The sequence below is a fragment of the Chelonoidis abingdonii genome, chromosome 4 (assembly GCF_003597395.2).
Source record: "Chelonoidis abingdonii isolate Lonesome George chromosome 4, CheloAbing_2.0, whole genome shotgun sequence".
Taxonomy (NCBI): domain Eukaryota; kingdom Metazoa; phylum Chordata; order Testudines; family Testudinidae; genus Chelonoidis; species Chelonoidis abingdonii.
This window is the reverse complement of record NC_133772.1, coordinates 35,160,065-35,180,519: the sequence shown is the minus strand read 5'-3', so window position 1 is coordinate 35,180,519 and position 20,455 is coordinate 35,160,065. Positions and strand designations below refer to the sequence as shown.

The 20,455-nt window shown below is 49.8% G+C and overlaps 1 protein-coding gene across 7 annotated transcripts in view; it reads left to right on the top strand.

The window, feature by feature from the left end:
- The first annotated feature begins 2,152 nt into the window (after nucleotides 1–2,152).
- The window catches only part of ANO9 (anoctamin 9), a 39,830-nt gene continuing 21,527 nt past the window's right edge, over nucleotides 2,153–20,455 (top strand). For 2 of the 7 annotated variants that reach the window (XM_075065042.1, XM_075065045.1), the window contains exons 1-8: nucleotides 2,154–2,464; nucleotides 11,584–11,646; nucleotides 12,071–12,187; nucleotides 15,043–15,179; nucleotides 15,626–15,675; nucleotides 17,600–17,658; nucleotides 17,936–18,018; nucleotides 19,843–19,977. In XM_075065042.1, the coding sequence (XP_074921143.1) occupies nucleotides 2,459–2,464; nucleotides 11,584–11,646; nucleotides 12,071–12,187; nucleotides 15,043–15,179; nucleotides 15,626–15,675; nucleotides 17,600–17,658; nucleotides 17,936–18,018; nucleotides 19,843–19,977 (650 nt within the window). In that variant the 5' untranslated portion in view covers nucleotides 2,154–2,458. Of the gene's footprint in view, nucleotides 2,465–9,957; nucleotides 10,130–11,583; nucleotides 11,647–12,070; nucleotides 12,188–15,042; nucleotides 15,180–15,625; nucleotides 15,676–17,599; nucleotides 17,659–17,935; nucleotides 18,019–19,842; nucleotides 19,978–20,455 lie in introns of all 7 variants that reach the window. The other 5 variants (XM_075065044.1, XM_075065043.1, XM_032773122.2 and 2 more) reach the window with 5 other exon arrangements.

Genomic DNA, 20,455 nt, shown 5'->3' with positions numbered 1-20,455 from the left:
TATTGTTTCCTTCTTTTCCCCGACTCAGTGAACTTGTCTACAATCATTGGACAGGATAAAAATCGCTTCCTTTAAGCAGGGGAAATTTGAAGCCAGTTCAAATCCTCCAATTACCATTTATCCCTTTCCCTTCTTACCTCCAGGGCCTGGCCCACCATTCCTTCCCCTCTGTGGCTCCTGGAGAATGAGAGGAAGCTTTCTGAAGCTTTGTTGGAGCAGCTCAGACCGCCTACTGCTGGCTGGAGCAGTGGAATGGAGAAAGGGGCAGTGGGGGCCCCAGAGAGAGTCAGGACCAAATCTGCAACCTACCTTCAGGGGAGGTCCCCAGAGCATCCCATTTGCAGAAAAGTCCCAAGTTTAGCATGGCACCATAGGTCTGCTGCTGTCCGAGTCTGCTAATGAAGAAGGGAGGGGAAGAAAAAGCCAGAAGGTCTGAGTCCCTCCAAGGATAACTGAGAGAGGGGGAGGGTAAACAAGAATGTTTGGTGGAGTGGGGGTGTGTGTGGCAAGAATGATTAAGAGGGCAGGGCCAGAAGACAGAATGATGGGTGTGTGGGCGGGAAGAAGTGGAGGGTGAATGATGGCTGGGGAGGATGGAGAGTGAGTGAGGGGACAGGTTAGAAGAAAGACTGAATGAGGAATTGATGGGGTGAGAAAGGGAGAGAGGGATGGGACAGATGAGCTAGCGTGGGAAGGGAAAAGAGACTGGAGGAGGAGAGACAGAGGATCCAACCTAATTCCCTCTAAGGACAATGGAAAGACTCCCTTTAGGAGTTGGATCAGGCCTTGAAAGAGCATGGGTGAAAATGGGGAAGACCTATAGACTGTGAGCTCATTGGGGCAGGGACCTTCCTTTAGTTCTGTGTTTGTGCAGTGCCTGACACATTGGGGTCCTGGTCCATGACACTACATTACAAATATATAACAAAATACCAGTACACCTCTACCTTGATATAACACTGTCCTCGGGAGCCAAGAAATCTTACCTCATTATAGGTGAAACCGTGTTATATCAAACTTGCTTTGAGCCCCCTGAGCGTGCAGCCCACCCCCCACCCCAGAGCACTGCTTTACCGCATTATATCTGAATTTGTGTTATATCGGGGTAGAGGTGTACTAATACAGAATCTGCAGGCACAGAAAGAAAGGCCAGGGTAAGGGGTGAGATGGAGGGAAAGAACAGGGAAGTCCGAACCATTATTACTTGTTAGAGAAACATGAATCTGGAGAAGAGAAGACTGAGAGGGGACATAACAGTTTTCAAGTACAGGAAAGGTTGTTACAAGGAGGAGGGAGAAAAATTGTTCTTCTTAACCTCTGAGGACAGAACAAGAAGCAATGGGCTTAAATTGCAGCAAGGGCAGTTTAGGCTGGACATTAGGAAAAACTTCCTAACTGTCAGGGTGGTTAGGCACTGGAATAAATTGTCTAGGGAGGTTGTGGAGTCTCCATCATTGGAGGTTTTTAAGAACAGGTTCGACAAACACTCGTCAGGGACAGTCTTTCTAGGTAATACTAGTCCTGCCTTGAGCGCTGAGGACTGGACCAGGTCACCAATCGAGGTCCCTTCCAGTCCTACACTTCTCTGAAAGAGGGGAAACAGTCGCTGAAAACCCGGAGGAAGAGCTACAGTAAGGCCTAGGGACAGAAGGAAGCAGGGGAAGAGCACAGGGCGGGTGACAGAGGAAAGGAGGAAGCCAAGGGCTGGGACCTAGGAGGCTTAGGGCACAATGGTAGCTACTAATCCAATCCAAGAGGAACAAAACGGGACAGGCTGGAATGGAGGGGATGCGGGCCGCGCTCCTCTGGCCAGTGCCTGCTCCCCTTCATGACAGTGGGCCCAGCCTTCAGCAAACCTGGCCACTGACTGGGTGCCCAACTTGAGAGGCATGGGGGAAATCCTGGCCCCATGGAAATCAATGGCAAAACGCTCCTTGACCTTAGGGTGGCTAGGGCTTGACGTCTGGAGTCAGGTTCTCCCAAGGGCTGAGCCCTGCCTGCTGCCGCTGAAGTCAGGGGAGGGGGGCGCTGGGTGCTCAGCACCCAGGAAAATCAGCCCCCCCCCCCCTCCACAGGACACGAGGCTCTCCCGCTGGAAGTGGTGGGTGGGACCGTGAGCACCCAGCTCCCCAGGGCAGCCACACGCAGCTGGCGAGCGGCGGCAGGGCCTTGCCACTCCCCATCCTCACGCCCCCGGCAGGTGCGGGAGAGGACAGCTCCCTTCCTGCCTCAAACCTCGCCGCTCCGCGCCGCGGGAGGCTGCGTCCCAGCCTGGGAGGAGGGAGAGCCTGGCGCTGCTGCGGAGCCCCTGGGAAACCGATGAGACTGAGGAAGGGACACCGAGCACAGCCCGCTGTTCCCTCCCGCAGCCCGGGCTCCGCGATCTGCTTCGGGATCCGCACAGCCCCGCTCCGGATCTCGGGAGAGGGGAGACTGGTTCTGCTCCGGGCCCTCCACCATGCAGGTAAGGCCGCTCGGCGCCTGTTGTTCAAAGTCTCTGGACCTTGTAAAGTCCGATCCGATTCTCAATCCAGCTTCAGACCCCCCAACCCTCCAGTCCCCGGAGAAACGCGATCCGCTCTGGGAACGCATCCCGCAAACGGAGTTCCCCTTTCCGGCACTCCGTGGCATGGCAGTTTCACGCTTTCCCAGGGCATGTGCCTGGAGCTGTTGGGCGATCTAGCTCCCCAACGGTGCCGAGCAGTTTTGCTTACAGGCTCCGCTTACGATCAAATGATGTGGACTTCGCTTTGTTGGGGGAGGGGGAATCAAAGAAAGAAAGGAGGGATGGGAAGCAACCGTTGGCCTCTAGATAAATACATTTTATTGAAACTTGGGCTCCGCTCTTCAGTGCAGGGCTCTGCTGACTTCTGTGCAGAGTCGCCCGTTTACATCAGCGGAGGATCTGGCCCTTGAGCTTTTATGAGCCTGCTGAAACACACTAAGGTGAGGGGGAAAGGCCCACTTAGCTAAAAGGAGAAGTTAGATGTTTTGTTTCTAAAGAAAGAAAGAAAGAAAGAAAGAAAGATAGATCAGGCATTTTCCTTAGTCCAAAACAACTCTTGGAATCTCCCAAGAAGACTGGAATGAATGGGAAATATACAAATGTATTATGGGTCAATTAAACTGAAGTTTCCTCAGAGTTTGGAATTTCTTGAGGCTGAGTGGAGGTCCTGTGGTGATAAGCTGTTTGTTGCAAACGATTCTTAAAGATCAGAGACATTCACTTTCATTGTGACATTCGGGTACCAAAACAGCAGTAAACCATCCTGAATGTAAAGAAGAAGAAAAAATAGGGACCTAATAATCCTATAGACTTCACTCATGTGAATAGCCCTTATCAGTGTAGTGTGAGCAGTCCCATGGGCCTATGCACAGGAGCTCTGTGGTCTATAGCAAGGTGATGGACCCTCCTGAGCATCCTCTGAAGGCCAGTGGTAGATGTGCTAGAGATAATGTAGACGTGGTACATATGAAAGGGGAATGCCTGCTAGTGTTTGTAGGGAGATCCTACAGAGAACACTTCAACCTCCCTGGCCACACAATAGCAGATCTTAAGGTGGCCATACTGCAGCAAAAAAACTTCAGGACCCAACTTCAAAGAGAAACTGCTGAGCTTCAGTTCATCTGCAAATTTGACACCATCAGCTCAGGATTAAACAAAGACTGTGAATGGCTAGCCAACTACAAAACCAGTTTCCCTTGGTTTTCACACCTCAACTGCTAGAACAGGGCCTCATCCTCCCTGCTTGAACTAACCTCATTATTTCTAGCTTGTTTCTTGCTTGCATATATATACCTGCCCCTGGAAATTTCCACTACATGTATCCAACGAAGTGGGTACTCACCCACAAAAGCTCATGATCCAAAATGTCTGTTAGTCTATAAGGTGCTACAGGATTCTTTGCTCCTTGGAGGAGAATGATGTTTCAGGATTCTGTGGATGGGGCTTGTGCAGGTTAAAGCTAATAGTGAGGTAGGGGGATTACATATTTCCTCACCTTCTCCCAGGTCGTGGAGCTGATCAGCTGCTCTTCCAATATGGGTAGAGCCTTACCAAATTCAGGATTAATTTTGGTCAATTTCACAGTCATGGGATTTTAAAATTTGTAAATTTCATGATTTCAGCTATTTAAATCTGGCATATCACAATGTTGTAATTGTAGGGGTCCCGACCTAAAAAGGAGTTGTGGTTTTTGTTTTTGTTTTTGTTTTGCAGTACTGTTACCCTTACTTCTGTGCTGCTGTTGGCAGCGGCGCAGCCTTCAGAGCTGGGCAGCCGGAGGGTGGTGGCTGCTGGCCAGGAGCCCCACTCTGAAGGCAGAGCTGCTGCTAGCAGCAAGGCAGAAGTAAGGATATGGTATTGCCACCCTTGCTTTTGTGCTGCTCTTGATGGAGTGCTGCCTTCAGAGCTGCGCACCTGGCCAACAGCCACCGCCCTCCGGCTGCCCAGCTCTGAAGGCAGTGCAGAAGTAAGGGTGGCAATACTGTGATCCCCCCCTAAAATAATCTTGCAACCCCTCTGCAACTCCCTTTTGGGTCAGGACCCCCAGTTTGAGAAACGCTGGTCTCCCCTGTGAAATCTGTATAGTGTGTGGTAAAAGCACACAAAAGGCCAGATTTCACGGGAGGAGACCAGATTTCACAGTCCATGACACATTTTTTCATTGCTGTGAATTTGTTAAGGCCCTAAATATGGGGCAGGGAAGAGTTACAATAGCTTCTGTTGAAGGCAAAAATTAGGGCCAACATTCATTTTACACAGATCTTAGCCAATTCAGAGTTATGATTGCCACAGCCACCCTAATCCAACCTCCTAAACTGCACATAGGGCCAAATCCTGGGTCCCTCTCTGGCTGCCTTCTGCTGTTTCAGCCACATAAAGCACCCCTAGAGTTAGTTACACCGACTCCTTGAGGATTCCCCTGTGCAAAGAGTATATCTGGTGGTGTGGTAGCTTGTCCTGGTTCTGGTCCCCCAGTATGGGAAGTGGTGCGCAGGGAAAGGATTATAATGGCCCCTTAGCCAACCAGAGCAAGCTAGAGCAACTTGAAGGCTGCTCTGGCTTGTGCTGGAGATCCAGGCTGGTGCAGGACAGCCCCAATAACTGAGGCTTAAAGCCATCTTTGTATTTGCCTTGGTCTTGTGCTAAGCACAACTTGGCTGGGACAGGAAAAGATGGGAAGAAGTTTTTTCTACTAATCAGCCAGCTCCAGAGAGGATCAGGTACAGTATTAATGAATTGTTTTCAGCAATCAGGGATTCATTGATTTGTGAATACATTTTTGTCATTATTCAACCAGCTCTGCTGGATATGGAGTTACCTGTAATGCCTGTTGAACATGCATATGTGCAATGTGAACAAATTATTGTTGCTGTGGAAACCATAATGAACACTCCCCTTACAGCAAAATGCAGAAAGTGTGTGTTAAATGGAGGAGGGCCTGGATAGACTTGGGGAGGGCAAGATCTGTCAAAGGGAGGATTGTTAGGTCCTCTTCACCCTGGAGGGAACGTGTTGGAGACATGGCATGCTGCACAACCCATTAGGGTTGAAGCTGTGGAACAGCTCCGCCCTCTTGGGCAAGCATTCCTCCCACAGCCCTCCATATCTGGCCATTCCTAGCCCATCTATTCTGGTTGGCAGTGAGGCTGGAGTTAGCCCAAAGTGCAAATAGTATTTTATTTGCTATTTATTGATTATTTCTAGACTGACTAATTTAGCAGGAAACTGATGCCTGGGGCATTTCCCACTCTAAGCTGCTTGTAAGGCCTCAGAAACATGGGTCTGCCCTAACTGGGAGTGTAAATGACCTGGAGAAGTTCTCTGGTGTTGTTCTGTTAATGTGAAACTGTTCTCTGAGCCATGGGATGCCACGATTCAGGTGTGACTCCAGAAAAACAGATGGACAGCAGCTGGTCAGGAGCCAGGGCTGGGGGGATAGATTAGGCTGTCCCGCTGAAATAGCCTTCAGGCACCTCGGGAGAGAGCCAGTGGAAGAAAGGCAGCCAGAAGGAGAGTGGGGCAAGAGGGAATCAGAGAGGGAAGCCCGAGCAAAGGAAGTGAGACAGAGGGGCGGCTACACTAGCTTTTTCTACTTAATGTTGCTGACCGTTCCTGGCCCTGCTAGAGTTGCACCAGTGGCAGAAACGTAGAGCACCACTGTAGACAGGCCACAGCTGTTTTTCTCTTATCTAACCCTGCTCAGAGCTTATCTAGACACATGGTGGCCAGCACATCTGTAGCGACCAACCCCTTGTCTGTGCACCCATTGGTGCAGCTGAAACATTGGTCCACACAGTGGGGTATCTTAGCAAAATACGTCTCACAGAGATAAGGCTGAGAGGGAACCAGAGAAGGTGAACCTTAGAGAGGCAGCAGGCCAGATGCATCAGGGCACTCTCAGATGGTTTGAAGACACTGTAGTGCTCCTATGCTCCCCTTCTCCCTTGTCTGGTACAGGGATTGTGGCCGAGTAAAGAGGCACGTTGCTAGGGCTCCTGCATGCCCTGGCACTCCCAATGGCCACTGGTAGCCAGTGCAAGCTGGAGCAGCCTTCAGGCTGCTATAACTTGCAGCATGGGAACCAGACTGGTGCAGAGCAGCCTGAGGATCTGGGAGGCATAAAGAGGGCTTAAAGCCCCTCGCACCCCTCCCCTGTATTTTCTAGGGGTTAAAGCTGAGGTTTGTCTGCCAGCTACTCCTGAGCTCTGTTCCCAGCTGTGCCACTAATTCACTCTGTGGCCTAAGGAGGGCTGTAGTGGCAATTCCAGGGCTCCAAGAGCTCCCTGCCAGCACTGTGGGAAGGCAGGAGGAGGTAGGGGGAGGGAGGTCTGGGCTTTGAAGCCAGTAAATGCAGGGGCATGCACATATGTAGTCAAAGTCAGGTAGTGGCCTCTTGTCCGCTCCCCAAACACCAGAGCATCAGCTGTGTTACAGGGCACAGAGCCTCAGTTACAGGAGCTGCCCCAGTGGGCATGGTGGGCAGACGAGTTCTTCTGGTTCTAGCACATGGGCTGAGTGCTGCTTATACAAGCAAGTGTGAGGTAAGATTCCAGTTCCAATCACTGAGTGGAGGACCAGGAAGTTAGAGAACATTAACAAGGAAGGAACTGAAAGTTTCATGTGGAATAAGGGAGGAACTCCAAGGCTTGTATTGCTGAAACCTCCCTCATGTTCAGGTTTCAGTTTTAAATGGTTCTGTAACCCCAGGTCACGCATCCCAGGTCATTCACTGGCAACTTGAGTTGTTTGCACACGGATCCCGACTGAGAGTCATCAATATGCAGGAGGCAGATCTGCTGGCCAGTATTCATCGTGAGAGCACATATACAGATTGGTAATTAGTCCAGCAGAAGCTCCTGAATTTGAGCCTCGTTAATTTGCTGGATATGTCACAAGCCATCCCAGTTTAACGATTGCGGACAGTGATGGCAAGCAACTGTCTACGACTGATGCTCTCCACTGCTGAGTCTGCAGTCATTGCTATTGGACCAGCACTTCCATTCTGAATGGCTCCCTCAGCCCTTCAAGCCTTTGTTTCTGGCTGCTCTTTCATTGCCTCAACAAACCTGATGTTGTGACAAATGAGCAACTCAGCATAAACAAGAGATGGAAGCAGAAGCCAGGGGCTGCTCCACCGACATCAGTGGAGTTGTACTTGCTCACACCACGTCTGGATTTGGTGCCCAGATTTTTGTGGAAGCATTTCTGAAAGTATCAGTAGTTCATGGAAGGGGTAAATTCTTCTCCTTTACATTGGTGTGATCACATGGAGGTCACTGGGATTGCAGTGGTGAAGTGAGAGCAGATTTAGACTAGCAGTGTCAACCATAACTGTAAGGCCCATCAGAAAGAATGTAAGGCCTGTGAGGTGGGATTTTGGTTCAGACCTAAGTCCTAAACTTTCTGGGGGAGGTTCTGAATCCAGATCTGAATTTCACAAGTGGCTTCTGTCTTTATACACACTGAAACCAAAACCCTAGATCAGGGGTCAGCAACCTTTCAGAAGTGCTGTTCTGAGTCTTCATTTATTCACTCTAATTTAACGTTTCGCGTGCCAGTAATACATTTTAATGTTTTTAGACGGTCTCTTTCTATAAGTCTATAATATAGAACTAAACTATTGTTGTATGTAAAGTAAATAAGGTTTTTAAAATGTTTATGAAGCTTAATTTAAAATTAAATTAAAATGCAGAGTCCCCCGGACCAGTGGGCAGGACCCGGGCAGTGTGAGTGCCACTGAAAATCAGCTCTCGTGCTGCCTTCGGCACGCGTGCCATAGGTTGCCTACCCCTGCCCTAGATCTAAACCCTGCTGAACCTTGGAGCATTTGAAATGCAGATTGCAGTTTTGTCATTTGAGCCCCTTGCTAGTTTTTTAAGATCCCTTTGACCATACCCCTATCAAACAAGCTATGGTTTGCTGCAGAGGTGGTATGTGTGCAGTAAAGAACCCCATACCACAGAGCTGTAAGAAGCTGGCCATGCATTATGTGCTGAACATGCAGCCAGTCTAGGTTGATCTGTTCCTCTTCTATTTCCTGTACACTTCCAGAAGTGACACTGCTTTCGAGGACATTGAGTATTAATCGAATGCACTTTGTCTTTGAAGGCATGAAGGTGATGGATTTAGTTTACCTTTGAATGAATTCATCCCCTGCTATCCCTAATTAGGGCTTTGAATGGTGACACCCAAGTATGCATGAACCAGTCTGCAGAGGAGCAAATACCTGTTTTTCTGCCAAGCATAATGTTAGTGCTGTAACTTGTCAATACTTCACAGTGTCTTTCAGAGTGTGGAGATACTCACATGGACGCTGAAGCATAGTAGGCAATCTGCCTGTTTTGCTCGATCTCTGGATAGTGCAGCTACCCCTGCTTGTCATTTTCACTATTTAAAATAAACACCAAAGACTGTCTTGCTGCTCAGGGCTGTGGACTCATCAGTGAGAAAAGCGCATTAACTGCCACTGTGCTCAGGAGTTACAGTACCTGAGAATATGGCCTCGATTCTTACCACCACTCCTATTTTCAAGTTCCCATACGCCAAAAGGATCCATAAGATTTGCTTAAATAACCAGACGTTAGATAAAGCTGGTATATGGAGGGCAAACTTCTCCTCTCAGGTCTGTGTGGCAGTACTCAGCCTGGGTGTGCTGGTCTCTGTATGGGCCTGATCCAATGCCCATTGGAGGCAATGAGACTCTTTCCATTAACTTTCATGGGTTTTGACCCAGGCTGCACATATCACTGAGAGGTCCGCTTAGAATTTCCTCTCTCCCCATACTGCAGCCAGTGGTAGATGTGCATGTCAGGTGCTCAGCAGGCAGAAGCCCAGCAAATCTGAGAGGAGAATTTTGCCCCGCCTCTTCAGAACAAGTGATTACAGATTTTCTCCAAGGTTGGCCCTGTCCCCTTATCAGAAAAGAGCCATGTGAGCCTCAGATTGTGCTTCACTCAGTTCTTTCATAAAGATTTACAATGACCTTCCCGCTGTGACTGAAAACAAATGCCATTCTCTGGCTATGCACTCTTCTTCTTCCTTAAGAGCAGCACCACTCAAACACACAGTACAGCCAAGTTTCTGGTTGGCCTCTTTGTTTCTACCTTCACATCTAAGCTGTCTGCCCAGCTTGAAACACTGTCACAATGACCAGGCTGAGGCTGTGCTGGAAAACAAATGTGGTGCACTACAAGATATTGACTGGTGCAGGGAGCCACACGCTGTTAGACGACATCTGGGGCCAGATCCTCAGCTAGCATAAACTGGCACAGTTCAGTTGAAGTTAACAGAACTCTGCTGATTTACACCAGCCAAGGAGCTGGAGGTTCCTTTCCTGATTTTCCCAAGTTGCTTTGGGAGGGGCTGCATCTCTGGACCTCTGCTGGCCTTTTCAAGGTTATTAAAGGGTTTGATAATGATCCATCATGGTTTTCTCTTTCCTTGCTATGTAGACTCACAAATATCTCAGGCCACAAGAAGCAAGAGCCACTGGTAGCTTATGAACAGCGTGTGCTAATAATCATCGGGAGCTGCTGGAGCTGGTTATATTTTCCCTAGAGATGCTGTACACTTGCAGTCCTTAAGGAAGGTTACAAATGTAAAGTCTACAGGATAGAGCACAGTGTGAGAGACTCTGTCTCTAGCTCTGGTCACCTTGCCCTGAAACTAACCCTCTCCCCCCATGGCATTATAGTGTATGAAAATACTTAGCCTCTGTGCAGTGCTTTGCACTTCAAAAGCTCAGTGCAACCACTAACTCATCCTCGGAACACTCCAGTGATGTGGGAAAATATTACTGTCACCCCAGCTGAGGTGGAAATGTGCAGTGACTTCCTCAAGGCCAGATGACAGTCAATTAGTATTCAGAAGCCTGCCCCCTTGTGCTTTTTCTCCCAACTACCACACATGCTGCAGGCTAATTAAAGCCAGCCTCTACGGTCAATTATATCCTCAATCACACCTGTACAACCTGATTGTCTTCAGATTCTGCCCCCAGCAACACCTGTCCAGCCCTCTTGTTTCCAAGGGTTTTTCTGGCACACGAGGAAAGTGGCAAGCAATTCTCTGGATGATACCCAATCCAGCTCACTCCTCTCTTTTAGCTTTGCCAGCTGTGCAGGGCTAATTGAAGGAAGAAGCAATCATAAGTAAAGCCAGCAGGTATGAATGAAATACACAGAGAAAGCAGATCTACTGACCTTTCTAACACAAACAGTTTTGGAGAAGAAGTGAACTTTAAGCAGCGTGACTAATCATTTGAAAATGCAGGCACAAAGGTGAACCTTAATCCACTTCTGCCTTCTTAAACAATCTGCATCCCTTATCCCTGCTTTCTCTTCTCCAGGTCAGCCAACAAGTAACCAGAAGCAAAGATAGAAAAATTTAACTAGAACTTTTCCCTCCCTCTCTGCTTCCTTCCTGTGTAGTTTAACTGGATCCCATGTGTTCAGATAGCACCTCAGTGCAATCAATCAGCTCCTCAGTCTCTCCTCCTGATCCTTTTTTCCTGCAGTTCTATCACATGTCTCTCAGATGTGTCTTCCTGTCACCTTTCTTATACTACCTGCCATATCCCTGAAATACTTCCCAGCTAGAATTTTCTCTGGAGCTGCAGTTTGGATACATGATTTGTTTTCCATTTTCTGTCCCAACCTAGTGCATAGTGTTGCTGGGTGCTCTTAAACAGCTTCTCTCTTCCACTTCCTGTGGTGGCTCCTTTCCAGAAACAGTTAGGGGTAAATCTTTGTGTAGTCTGCAAAGTCCTTGGGGATGAAAGACTTTGTACTTTGGTAAGAATTCTTATTATTTCTGTACTTAACAGAAAAGGGGGAACTTTCTAAGCTATAATATGACGTGAAATCTTGGACATCTGCTCTTCCCAACTGGAAATGGTTTCACTCCTCATTTAAGAGCTTCCCTCCATTACTTAAAGCAGGAGACCCAGGAGACCTTAATTATGGGTATATTTCCTGCATTCCCAGAGTGTGGGTTAGGATACTAGGTATGTGTGTGAGAAGATGCCATCCCATGGAATGTTCCATACCCTCTCCTCTTTCATTCTCTCCCTCTTGCCGCAGGATAAAATTGAGCTAAGGGAAAATTGCTCCGGGAAGTCAGAAGAGACGAAGCCCTTGGTCCCGGTGAGTAACGATCCTCCTGTCCAGTGCTGCAATAGCCCTTACATTCAAGCTATGATGTGAGTGCACCACAGCCCCACGTGACATCAAATTGTAGATCCACACCACAGTCTGACTGCCTCTCCCTCCCTGTTCAGCTAGTGCTGAAAAAGTCTCCAGGGCATCCTCTCCAGCCCACTGGGAGACAGTCCCCATCCTGATCTCCCTGCTCTGACTTTGTGGACAGAGAGTAACCAGTACTCCCAGCAACAATGTGAGCCCCCCAACACAAGCCCTCACCCTTTTCCCACTGGGAAGGAATCCTGGGGGCCCTCCAGACTGGCCTGATGAGATAGAGTCCAGCCTTTGCACACACAGAGGAAGCTGTAAGAATATCCCTTGCAATGCCACCGCTAGCTGATTTCATTGGGCTGTTTCCTTTGGCTAGAACCAGATGAAGTGGGACTTCATCCTAGTATGTGACAAACACGAGTCCAACAGCGAGAAGGATGCTAAGAGGAAGGAATTCTTGGACAAGTTGGAAAACAAAGGATTTACCATCGAGGTGAGATTAACTAGGGGAGGGCAGGTCTCTGGATACACAGGATCACTGACTGAGCTGGATGACTCTGCCCTTAGTGCTCTGAGCGATTGTGTCACAGAACCTGGAAAAATTCTATTAGATCTTAGGGAGTTGGCTCTGTGAGCTCAGGGGAAATAGCTGGCTCGAAAGACTCACAAAAGCTTCCCCTTCCCTCTTGTCCTCGGGCCAGCCAGGTCATGGTTCCTCCCCTAGCCCCTTTTTTAAGAAATCGGAGGAAATCCCATCCTGATATCACAGTCCAAGATCCTGACTGTTTGTGTCACAAAACATAATCAGCCTGTTCGGAGCAGCAGGTGCAGATGTTAGGCACCACCTAAAATGATTTCCAGACAGATGATGTGCAACTTTAGTGTGATCACCTGCCCCTGGAAGCCTAGACAGCGGCCCCCTCAGAAGCTCAGTCACCTTCTGGATTTATAGCTTTACAGATGGCAGGCCAGAGCGTCAGCTGATGTAAGTCACCACAGTTCCACTGTAATCAACACAGTTGCATTGACTTACACCAGCTGAGGATATGGCCTGCAGTCAGGCAGTTCCAGGGTTCCTCACCATCCACACCATGGGACACCACTAGATCACTCCTCCTAGGAGTGACAATCCAGGGTTCCTTCTCTACTGCTGTAAGGTGCTTGGGTGCTCATTCCCATCAAACGTACGTGGGGCTTGGTTCTCTACACAAAGCAAGACCTTGCTTTTGTGCTCTTTAGTGCATGAGCCAATTCTTCACCTCCTCCATACCAGGAGGGCTAGTTCAGACCCATTCCAGGAGCAGCAAAGGTTGAGGGCATAAGGAAGGCCAATAACAGCTGTAAAGAATTCTGTACCTGGTTTTCTCAGCCACTTGTAGCCTCCCTGCTCATTCAAGACTGAGCTTTCCCTCCAGCAAATTCTAATGCTGCCCTGGAGGAACCACCTTCTCTGGGGATGAGGTCAATCTAACCTCCTTGATCATTCAGTCCTGGGCTTTCACCTTGCCCCCAAACCTTTTTCATCAATGGAACCTCTGACCCTGTTCTGGATGGACCCCTCTCTCCTGGAGTGAGAAGGGTTACTGATGAGGTGTGTTTATATGGGAGGTCAGACTAGATGATTTAGGGGTCCCCACTGGTCTTAAAATCTATTTGTCCAAGTGACACAGATCTCTTCCTGCCCTCAGAGGCAACACCAACCTTTTTCTGGTGTCACGGAGTCCCCGGGCGATGCTCTGGAACTGCTCCCCACCAAGCCAGTCAGGACTTTGGGGAGCCTCCTCTCCCTTGGAGCAGACTTGTTCAGGGCAAGAAGCTCACACGTCTTCACTTCCTGGGTCTCTCCTTGGAGCATTCAGCATCCTCTGCCCCTCTGTGCGCTTCCCACAGCGAGCCCGCCCCAGCGGGGTCCTGGGAAAGCCACAGGATCCTGCACTCCCACTCTGCAGTCAGAGGTTGATTCTCAGCCAGCCAGTAAAACAGAGGTTTATTCAATGACAGGAACAGGGTCTAAAACAGAGCTTATAGATACAGCGAACTGGACCCCTCGACCAGGTCCATTCTGGGGGGCAGTGAGCCAGACCCCCACATCTGCACTTCACTCCTCGTCTCCAGCCAGCTGCAGACTCCAAAACCCCCTCCAGCCCCTCCTTCTCTGCTCAGTTCCTTTCCTGGGCTGAGAGGTCACCTGACCTCCTTGTCTCCAACACCTTCAGTTGGCACCTTTGCAGAGGAGGAGCCCAGGCCATCAGTTGCTAGGAGACAGAGCATCAGGCATTTAGGTGCACTGGCCCTTGCTCTGCAGCAATCACACACCCTTATCCCACCACCTAGATACATAAGAACTGCCTAGGGGACACTGAGGCACCAACACAGTATTCAGAGAAAACATTAAGAACATTCCCAGTTCGCCACACCTGGCTGTATTACTACTTTGTCTGGCCTATCAAGATACCAAGTCCCTTTGTCTACACCAGCGGCTCTCAAACTGTGGCCCAGGGCCAAAGCTGAAGCCCAAGCTCCCTGCCCAGGCCAAAGCTGACTGCCTGGGGCTAAAGCCCTTGGGCTCAGACTTCAGTCCCCCCTTCATAGGGTCTTGTCGTAATTTTTGTTGTTAGAAGGGGGTCGTGGTACAATGAAGTTTGAGAACCCCTTAAAATGCTACAGCTGTGCTGCTGTAGTGCTTCAATGCAGACACTCTACGGCGATGGGAGGGGTCTCCCATCAAGCTAGTTATTCCATCTCCCTGAGAGGCTGTAGCTAGGCTGATGGAAGAATTCTTGCATTGACCTTATGCTGTCTACGTGGGGGTTAGGTTGTTATAACCACGTCCCTCAGGATGGTAGATTTTTCACACCCCTGAAAGACGGAGCACTGCTGATGTAACTTTTCCATGTAGCCCAGGCCTAAGGAATTATGGTGATGAGAATGGAGCAGGAAGCACTCTGGGAAGGAAAGAAAGGGTGTTTGAAGAGGGGCTGGCATGTGGAGAGCACAAGCACTTTTAGCTGAGGAGGCGGAGGAGAGAACCTTCTCGCTCAGGGAAGGGAAGTGTGGTAGGAGGAGAGCAGTGGGAGGGAAAGAGGACCAAAGTGAGGGAGAAAAGTTAATGGAGCAGAATGACAGGGCCCTGAAGAGGATGAGACTTTCCGCACCATTCTCCGGATGTGGCTGCTCTGCTTCCTCTTGGTTCTCTGTTTTGCAGTGGTTTGCTCTGCAGCTGAGTGTTCTCTAGAGCTCCCACCGTCCTGCCTGCAGAGCAGCTCTTTGCCAACGGTCCAATCCTGTTGGATACTTGCTTCATCTGTATGTCTCTCTAATCTCCCTTCTCTCTGATCCTACACCCAGGAAATCAAAGACAAGAAACTATTCTATGGGGTCCATGCCCCAAGTGAAATCTTCCAAAAATACCAGCGTCTGCTGAAGAACTCGGACAGCGGGCTACAGAATTACCATACGGAGGAGAATGTGACCATCACCACTAGGTGAGCGTTTCCTTGATCTCAAAGACATCAGGGTGCAGAGTACTTCATGCTAATGCCTGTGATGGATCATGCACCCTAGGGCAAGACTTGCCTGTTAGCTGGATCACAGGCTCCCTTCTCTGGTTCCCCATGGGGAATTACTTTGCCGTGCTTTGTATCCTTACTAGAAAATCATTTAAAATCGGGAGTGATGCTGAGCTCCTGTCCTCGTGCATCTTTGCCTGGTCTCCACCAATTCCCCACAACTGAACCTTATCCCCATTCCCTCTTCCTGCCCTGGTCCTTGCTTCTGGACCTGTCCAGATCTCTTAACACATCCCTTAATCTCTGGATCCTGGGTGTAGCCTTTATCTCCCATTGCCCTGGTAATCCCAGGCCATTTTTCTGGCCCATGCTGACCCTTCAGTGTTTAATTCTTCCTAATCTCTGATTGTTTGGGCTTTCAGGATACGTATCATCAACTTTATCCTGCAGAACACACAGATTTCTCCTGAGGGTAAGGAAACGTTTCCTCCCTTCTAGTTGCTTTTGCCGTTCCCATGTGCACAGTCACAAATACACATCCCAAGCAGAGGCAGATTTACAATGAAACACACAGTGCCCTGGCATGGGTCCCCCCAATTACAGGGAGCCTCAGCCTCAGGGCTGAGCTGCCCAGCACCATCCAGCACCCGCTGCAGGCAAGGCCAGCTCCAGGCACCAGCAAAGGAAGCAGGTGCTTGGGGCGGCCACTGGAAAGGGACGGCATGTCCAGGTCTTTGGTGGCAATCTGGCAGCAGGTCCCTCAATCCCTCTCAGAGCAAAGGACCGGCCACTGAATTGCCGCTGAAGAATGAAGCGGCGCAGTAAGGCTGCCGCCAAAGTGCCACTAATCGTGGCTTTTTTTTTTCCCCACCCACTTTGCCACTTGGGGCAGCAAAAAAGCTGGAGCTGGCCCTGCCTGCAGGTGGGACTGCTGTGGGGGCAGAAGCTGTGGGGGAGAGCAGGGAGGGAGCCGTTTAAGAGCTGTGCTGGAGGTGTGGCGTGCGGTGCATTTGCCCAGCTGGTGAGCTGGACTCCTGGTGGCCCCGTGCGCAACAACAGGGAGCCAGGTGAGGGGCTGGCTAGGGGTGTGCTTTAGAGAGGCAGGCCTGCCTGTCCTCCTGCCCTGCTCCTCTGGACGCTGGGTAGCGCAGGTGCAGTCCGTGGCATGCACTGTTGCTGGCAGCTCCTAGAAAAAGGCCAGGGAAGGGAGCAGCAGGCCAGGAGTCTCACGTGCTGCTGCCTCCATGGCTCCCTTTGGCAGCGAACAGGAGCAGCGGCAGGGCAGCAATACCTCCAGCACCCAGCCAGGTAAGGTAATCCAGTAGCTGCACCAGGGACTGTTCAATCCCCGAGCCCCATCCCCCATGCACTGCCCCCCTCCACACCCCAGCCCATCCACCTGCCCTCACTCATGCACCCCCCGACCCATCCCCATGTGCACCCTTTGCACCAAACAGAAGCTGCTCCAAGTAAGCGCCCTACACCCCAAACCTCTGCCCCAGCCCTGAGCACCCTTCCAGACCCTGCACTCCAACCCCCACCCCACTCCTGCACCCTAACTCCCTCCCAGACCCCACACTCCAACCTGAGCCTCCTCCCACATCCTAATTCCTGGCCAGACCCCGCACTCCAGTGGTTCTTTTACTTTATAAAATGCTCTTATCCAAAGTGCTTTACAATAGTTAGCTAATGGTACAAACAATATTTGGAAAGATCATTAAGTGGTCTGCCGAGACCCTTATCAATTTTCAAGCGATCTGTGGGGGGAAAAAAGTTGGTTTTGTAGTCTAACCAAGGTACCAAACTTTATTTTCATTTACTTCCTATTAATTATAATATAGGAGGAGGATGAAGGAAAAAAAGAATGAAAAATGGCAGGGCAGGGGAGATAAGAGAGAATGTTCTTTTTTCTTGGCTGGGTCCTGGGCGGGGGGGCCCAAAACTAAGCTGAGCACAGGGCCCCAATAACTCTAAATCTGCCACTGATCCCAAGTGCAACTCACATGGACATGTGCATTCCTAGCCTTGCACATGGGCATGCTCGAACTCGTGCACAGCCTTGTGCGTACCCCAGTGTGTACAGAAACTGCAAGAGACTCGTGGGTACAGCAGGACCATCGCCTGTGCTGAGGTTTCCATCAGTGTCACTCTGTGCACTGACCATTGGGGGTTGTTCTACATGCTGTCTGTCTGTAATGGACAGAGTCTGGCTGTTGCCAATTCCTTTTCAACACCAAAGCAGAGCTCTGAACTCCAGTTCTGTTCAGGTGTCACCTACAGCCTTTTCTCTTAACAGGGGGATTTGGATCCTAGGGTCAGCCTGGGTTCTACTGGGTGCCCGGGGGGATTGTGCCTGCCTGTCACTGTTAACTTTCCTGTTCCTGTTTTGCTGCTAGAGACACTCCAAAAGCTGATAAAGGCAAAGGTCTTTGAGGCAGCATTCCCACTGCACAAGGTGAGGAATCTGAGGGTGCCTCGGTGCTACGAGAGTGTGTATGCGCAGGAGACAAGGTGTGTGGATTGCAGATGCAGGAGAGGAAGTGGGTTAGTAGGGGAGGAGTGACTGGGAAGACAGAGGAATAAGTCATGGTCCTAAAGATCCTTTGGCTGAGGATGTGGTGGCATGTGTCTGGAAAACGCCCTAACTAATGTCTTAGTAGGGGTGTGGGTGGGGGGTAGGGTTGGCAGTTGATATATCTCTCTGTGCTTGATCTGAATGCTGTTCTTTCTAGCAAGAAGAGCTGAGACAAAAACTGAAGGAGAATTGGGCCCGATGGAGAAAGATACTGAAGAAACAGCCAATTGAGGAGATCAGGTAGCCCACACCAAGGGATGGACAATGAGACAGCACAAGGCCACCATGTAAAATACCCATCCAGAATAACTTCATTACATGTAACTCTGAGCACCCAGCTCCTTGTGTGGGGGAGTTCTACCCAGGGGTGAAAGTAGGATACAAGACTTACCAGTATGAGGGCCTGGCGCCTCGGATGGAAGGAGCTGGGTTGGGGAGTCAGCCTCCCCCAGCCACCCCTTCCATGCTACCTGGGGCCTCCAGCTGCTTCCACAGCAGTGCTTTAACATCGGTTGTGTATGGGCTGGTACCGGCCGCCACTTCTTACGGGGACGCTGTTCTAGCCCGTACTGTCCCACTTTCACCTCTGGTTCTACCTCGTCCTCCATATGACTCTAAGTTCAAACCAGAGCTGAACAAACTTGGTTTGCCTATCTGTGAACCCACTTGACTTGTGGGTTAAGGGGCATAGAATTGTTACACTAGATTAGACTCGTCGTCCGTCTAGTATCCTGTCTCTGACAGCCGCTGGCACCAGCTGCATCGGGGGAAGATGCAGCAATTCTGCAGAAGGTAATTATGAGATAACCTGCCCCCAGGGAATGTGCCTTTTAACCCTCCACACCCTTCCCCCAGACAGAGATTGGCTCATACCGTGAACCAAGAGGGGCTATATCCCTTTCAAAACCCTTGGAGTTTTTAATCCTTACAATTTGTAACTCTGGATATCCTTATCCGTAAAACTATCCAGCTCTTTTTCAGTCCTGCTAAGCTCCTGGCCCCAGTTGTATCCAGTGGCAATGAGCGTCTCATGCTAACTCTGCATTGTTTAAAAAAGCATTTCCTTTAACCACGTTTTAAGTTGCCACATTGCACTTTGAATAGCTCCTTATTCTTGTATTGTAAGAGCAATTCCTGACCTGCCTTCTTTAGGCCATTCAAGTGTACAAATGATTGTCTCGTTTTAGTGGTCACCTTGCTAAGATAAAGAATCCTAGAAGAGGTTATTTTTTCCAAATGCCCCTAAATCATTCTCCCTGACCATCTCTGAACCCCTCTGAATCTACTTTCTCTCTCTCTCTGGAGATGGGGTGACCAGTACTGAACACAGTGCTCCAGATTAGGGTGACCAGATGTTCCGATTTTTATAGGGACAGTCCCGATATTTGAGGCTTTTTCTTCTATAAGTGCCTATTACCCCACAACCCCAATCTCAATTTTTCACATTTGTTATCTGGTTACCCTACTCCAGATGGAGCTGCACCATTAGCTTTATATGTAGGTATTCGCCTTTCTGTATTAGTCTCAGGTTTGTTTACTCTGGCTACAGCTGCACCTCACACAGATCTTCACTGTGCTGTCCTGGATCTCTTTCCTGTGTTGTTACAGACTTACTGAGAACCCATGAATGAGCAGCTCAAATCTGTCCCTCCAGCGTGTCAGTACTGTATTTAATCAGCTGCCATCAGCTTGCTCATTTGCTTAGCTTGGTTACTTCCTCCCCATGTTTTCTCTGGGCCTGACTAACTTGAGTGTTCAGCATTGTGTTCTCAGGAGACATCTGGCCCCTCACTGTTCACCCCCACCTCCCCCAGATCATTAACACCTATATCATCAAGGCAGGAGTGGGTCATGCAGTGACCTAAGGAGAAACAAGAGGATGGAACTGACAGATCTTTGGGGACAGCATCCCCCGTGCTGAGGTCCTGGGGGAAATTCCCAAGGGATTCCGTGTGGGGAGACCACTGTCTCAGGGCATTTGGCTGACACTGGATATTGTCACTGCAAATCTGGGGCTAGATGGGATCTTTGCTGAGTGATTTCAGCACCTGCCTTGTCTTTCAGGAGTTATTTTGGGGAGAAGGTGGCCCTGTATTTTGCCTGGCTAGGCTGGTACACCCGCATCCTGTTCCCAGCTGCTGTGCTGGGCCTGCTGGTCTTCCTATATGGGATCTTTCATTTTGATTCCAGTCAGGTCAGGTAAGTGAATCGAGGGGACACTGTGTGTCCATGTCCTGTCGCGTGTCCAAGTGTATGCATGAATGTGTGAATGCAGGTGATCGCATCTCCTATACATGGCATCCAATCCTGTGACTTCTTTTTCTATGGAACTGCCTCTGACTTCTGCGGGAGCTCTGCATGCAGAGGGCTTGCAGGGCCATTGGCTTCCAGCGACCGCGCCACTTCGTGGAACAATGGCAGGATCTCTGAAGTGTGACAGCTCTCTAACCGCATGATAGTGATCATAGTGGCTCCTGTGGGCTTTATTGGGATGTGCACTGGTGCATCCCAGTAGCCAGTTTGGCCCTTGTAAAGAATGGCATGTCTGCTTTGGAGAATGGGGACATATTGCAGGCAGGGGCAACAGATTGTCAAGTGTGTCTAGGCTGCAGACTGCTAGCTACACCCGTGCATCTGTCTGTGACCAGGGGAGTGTGTACGAATATGCACCTGTGGG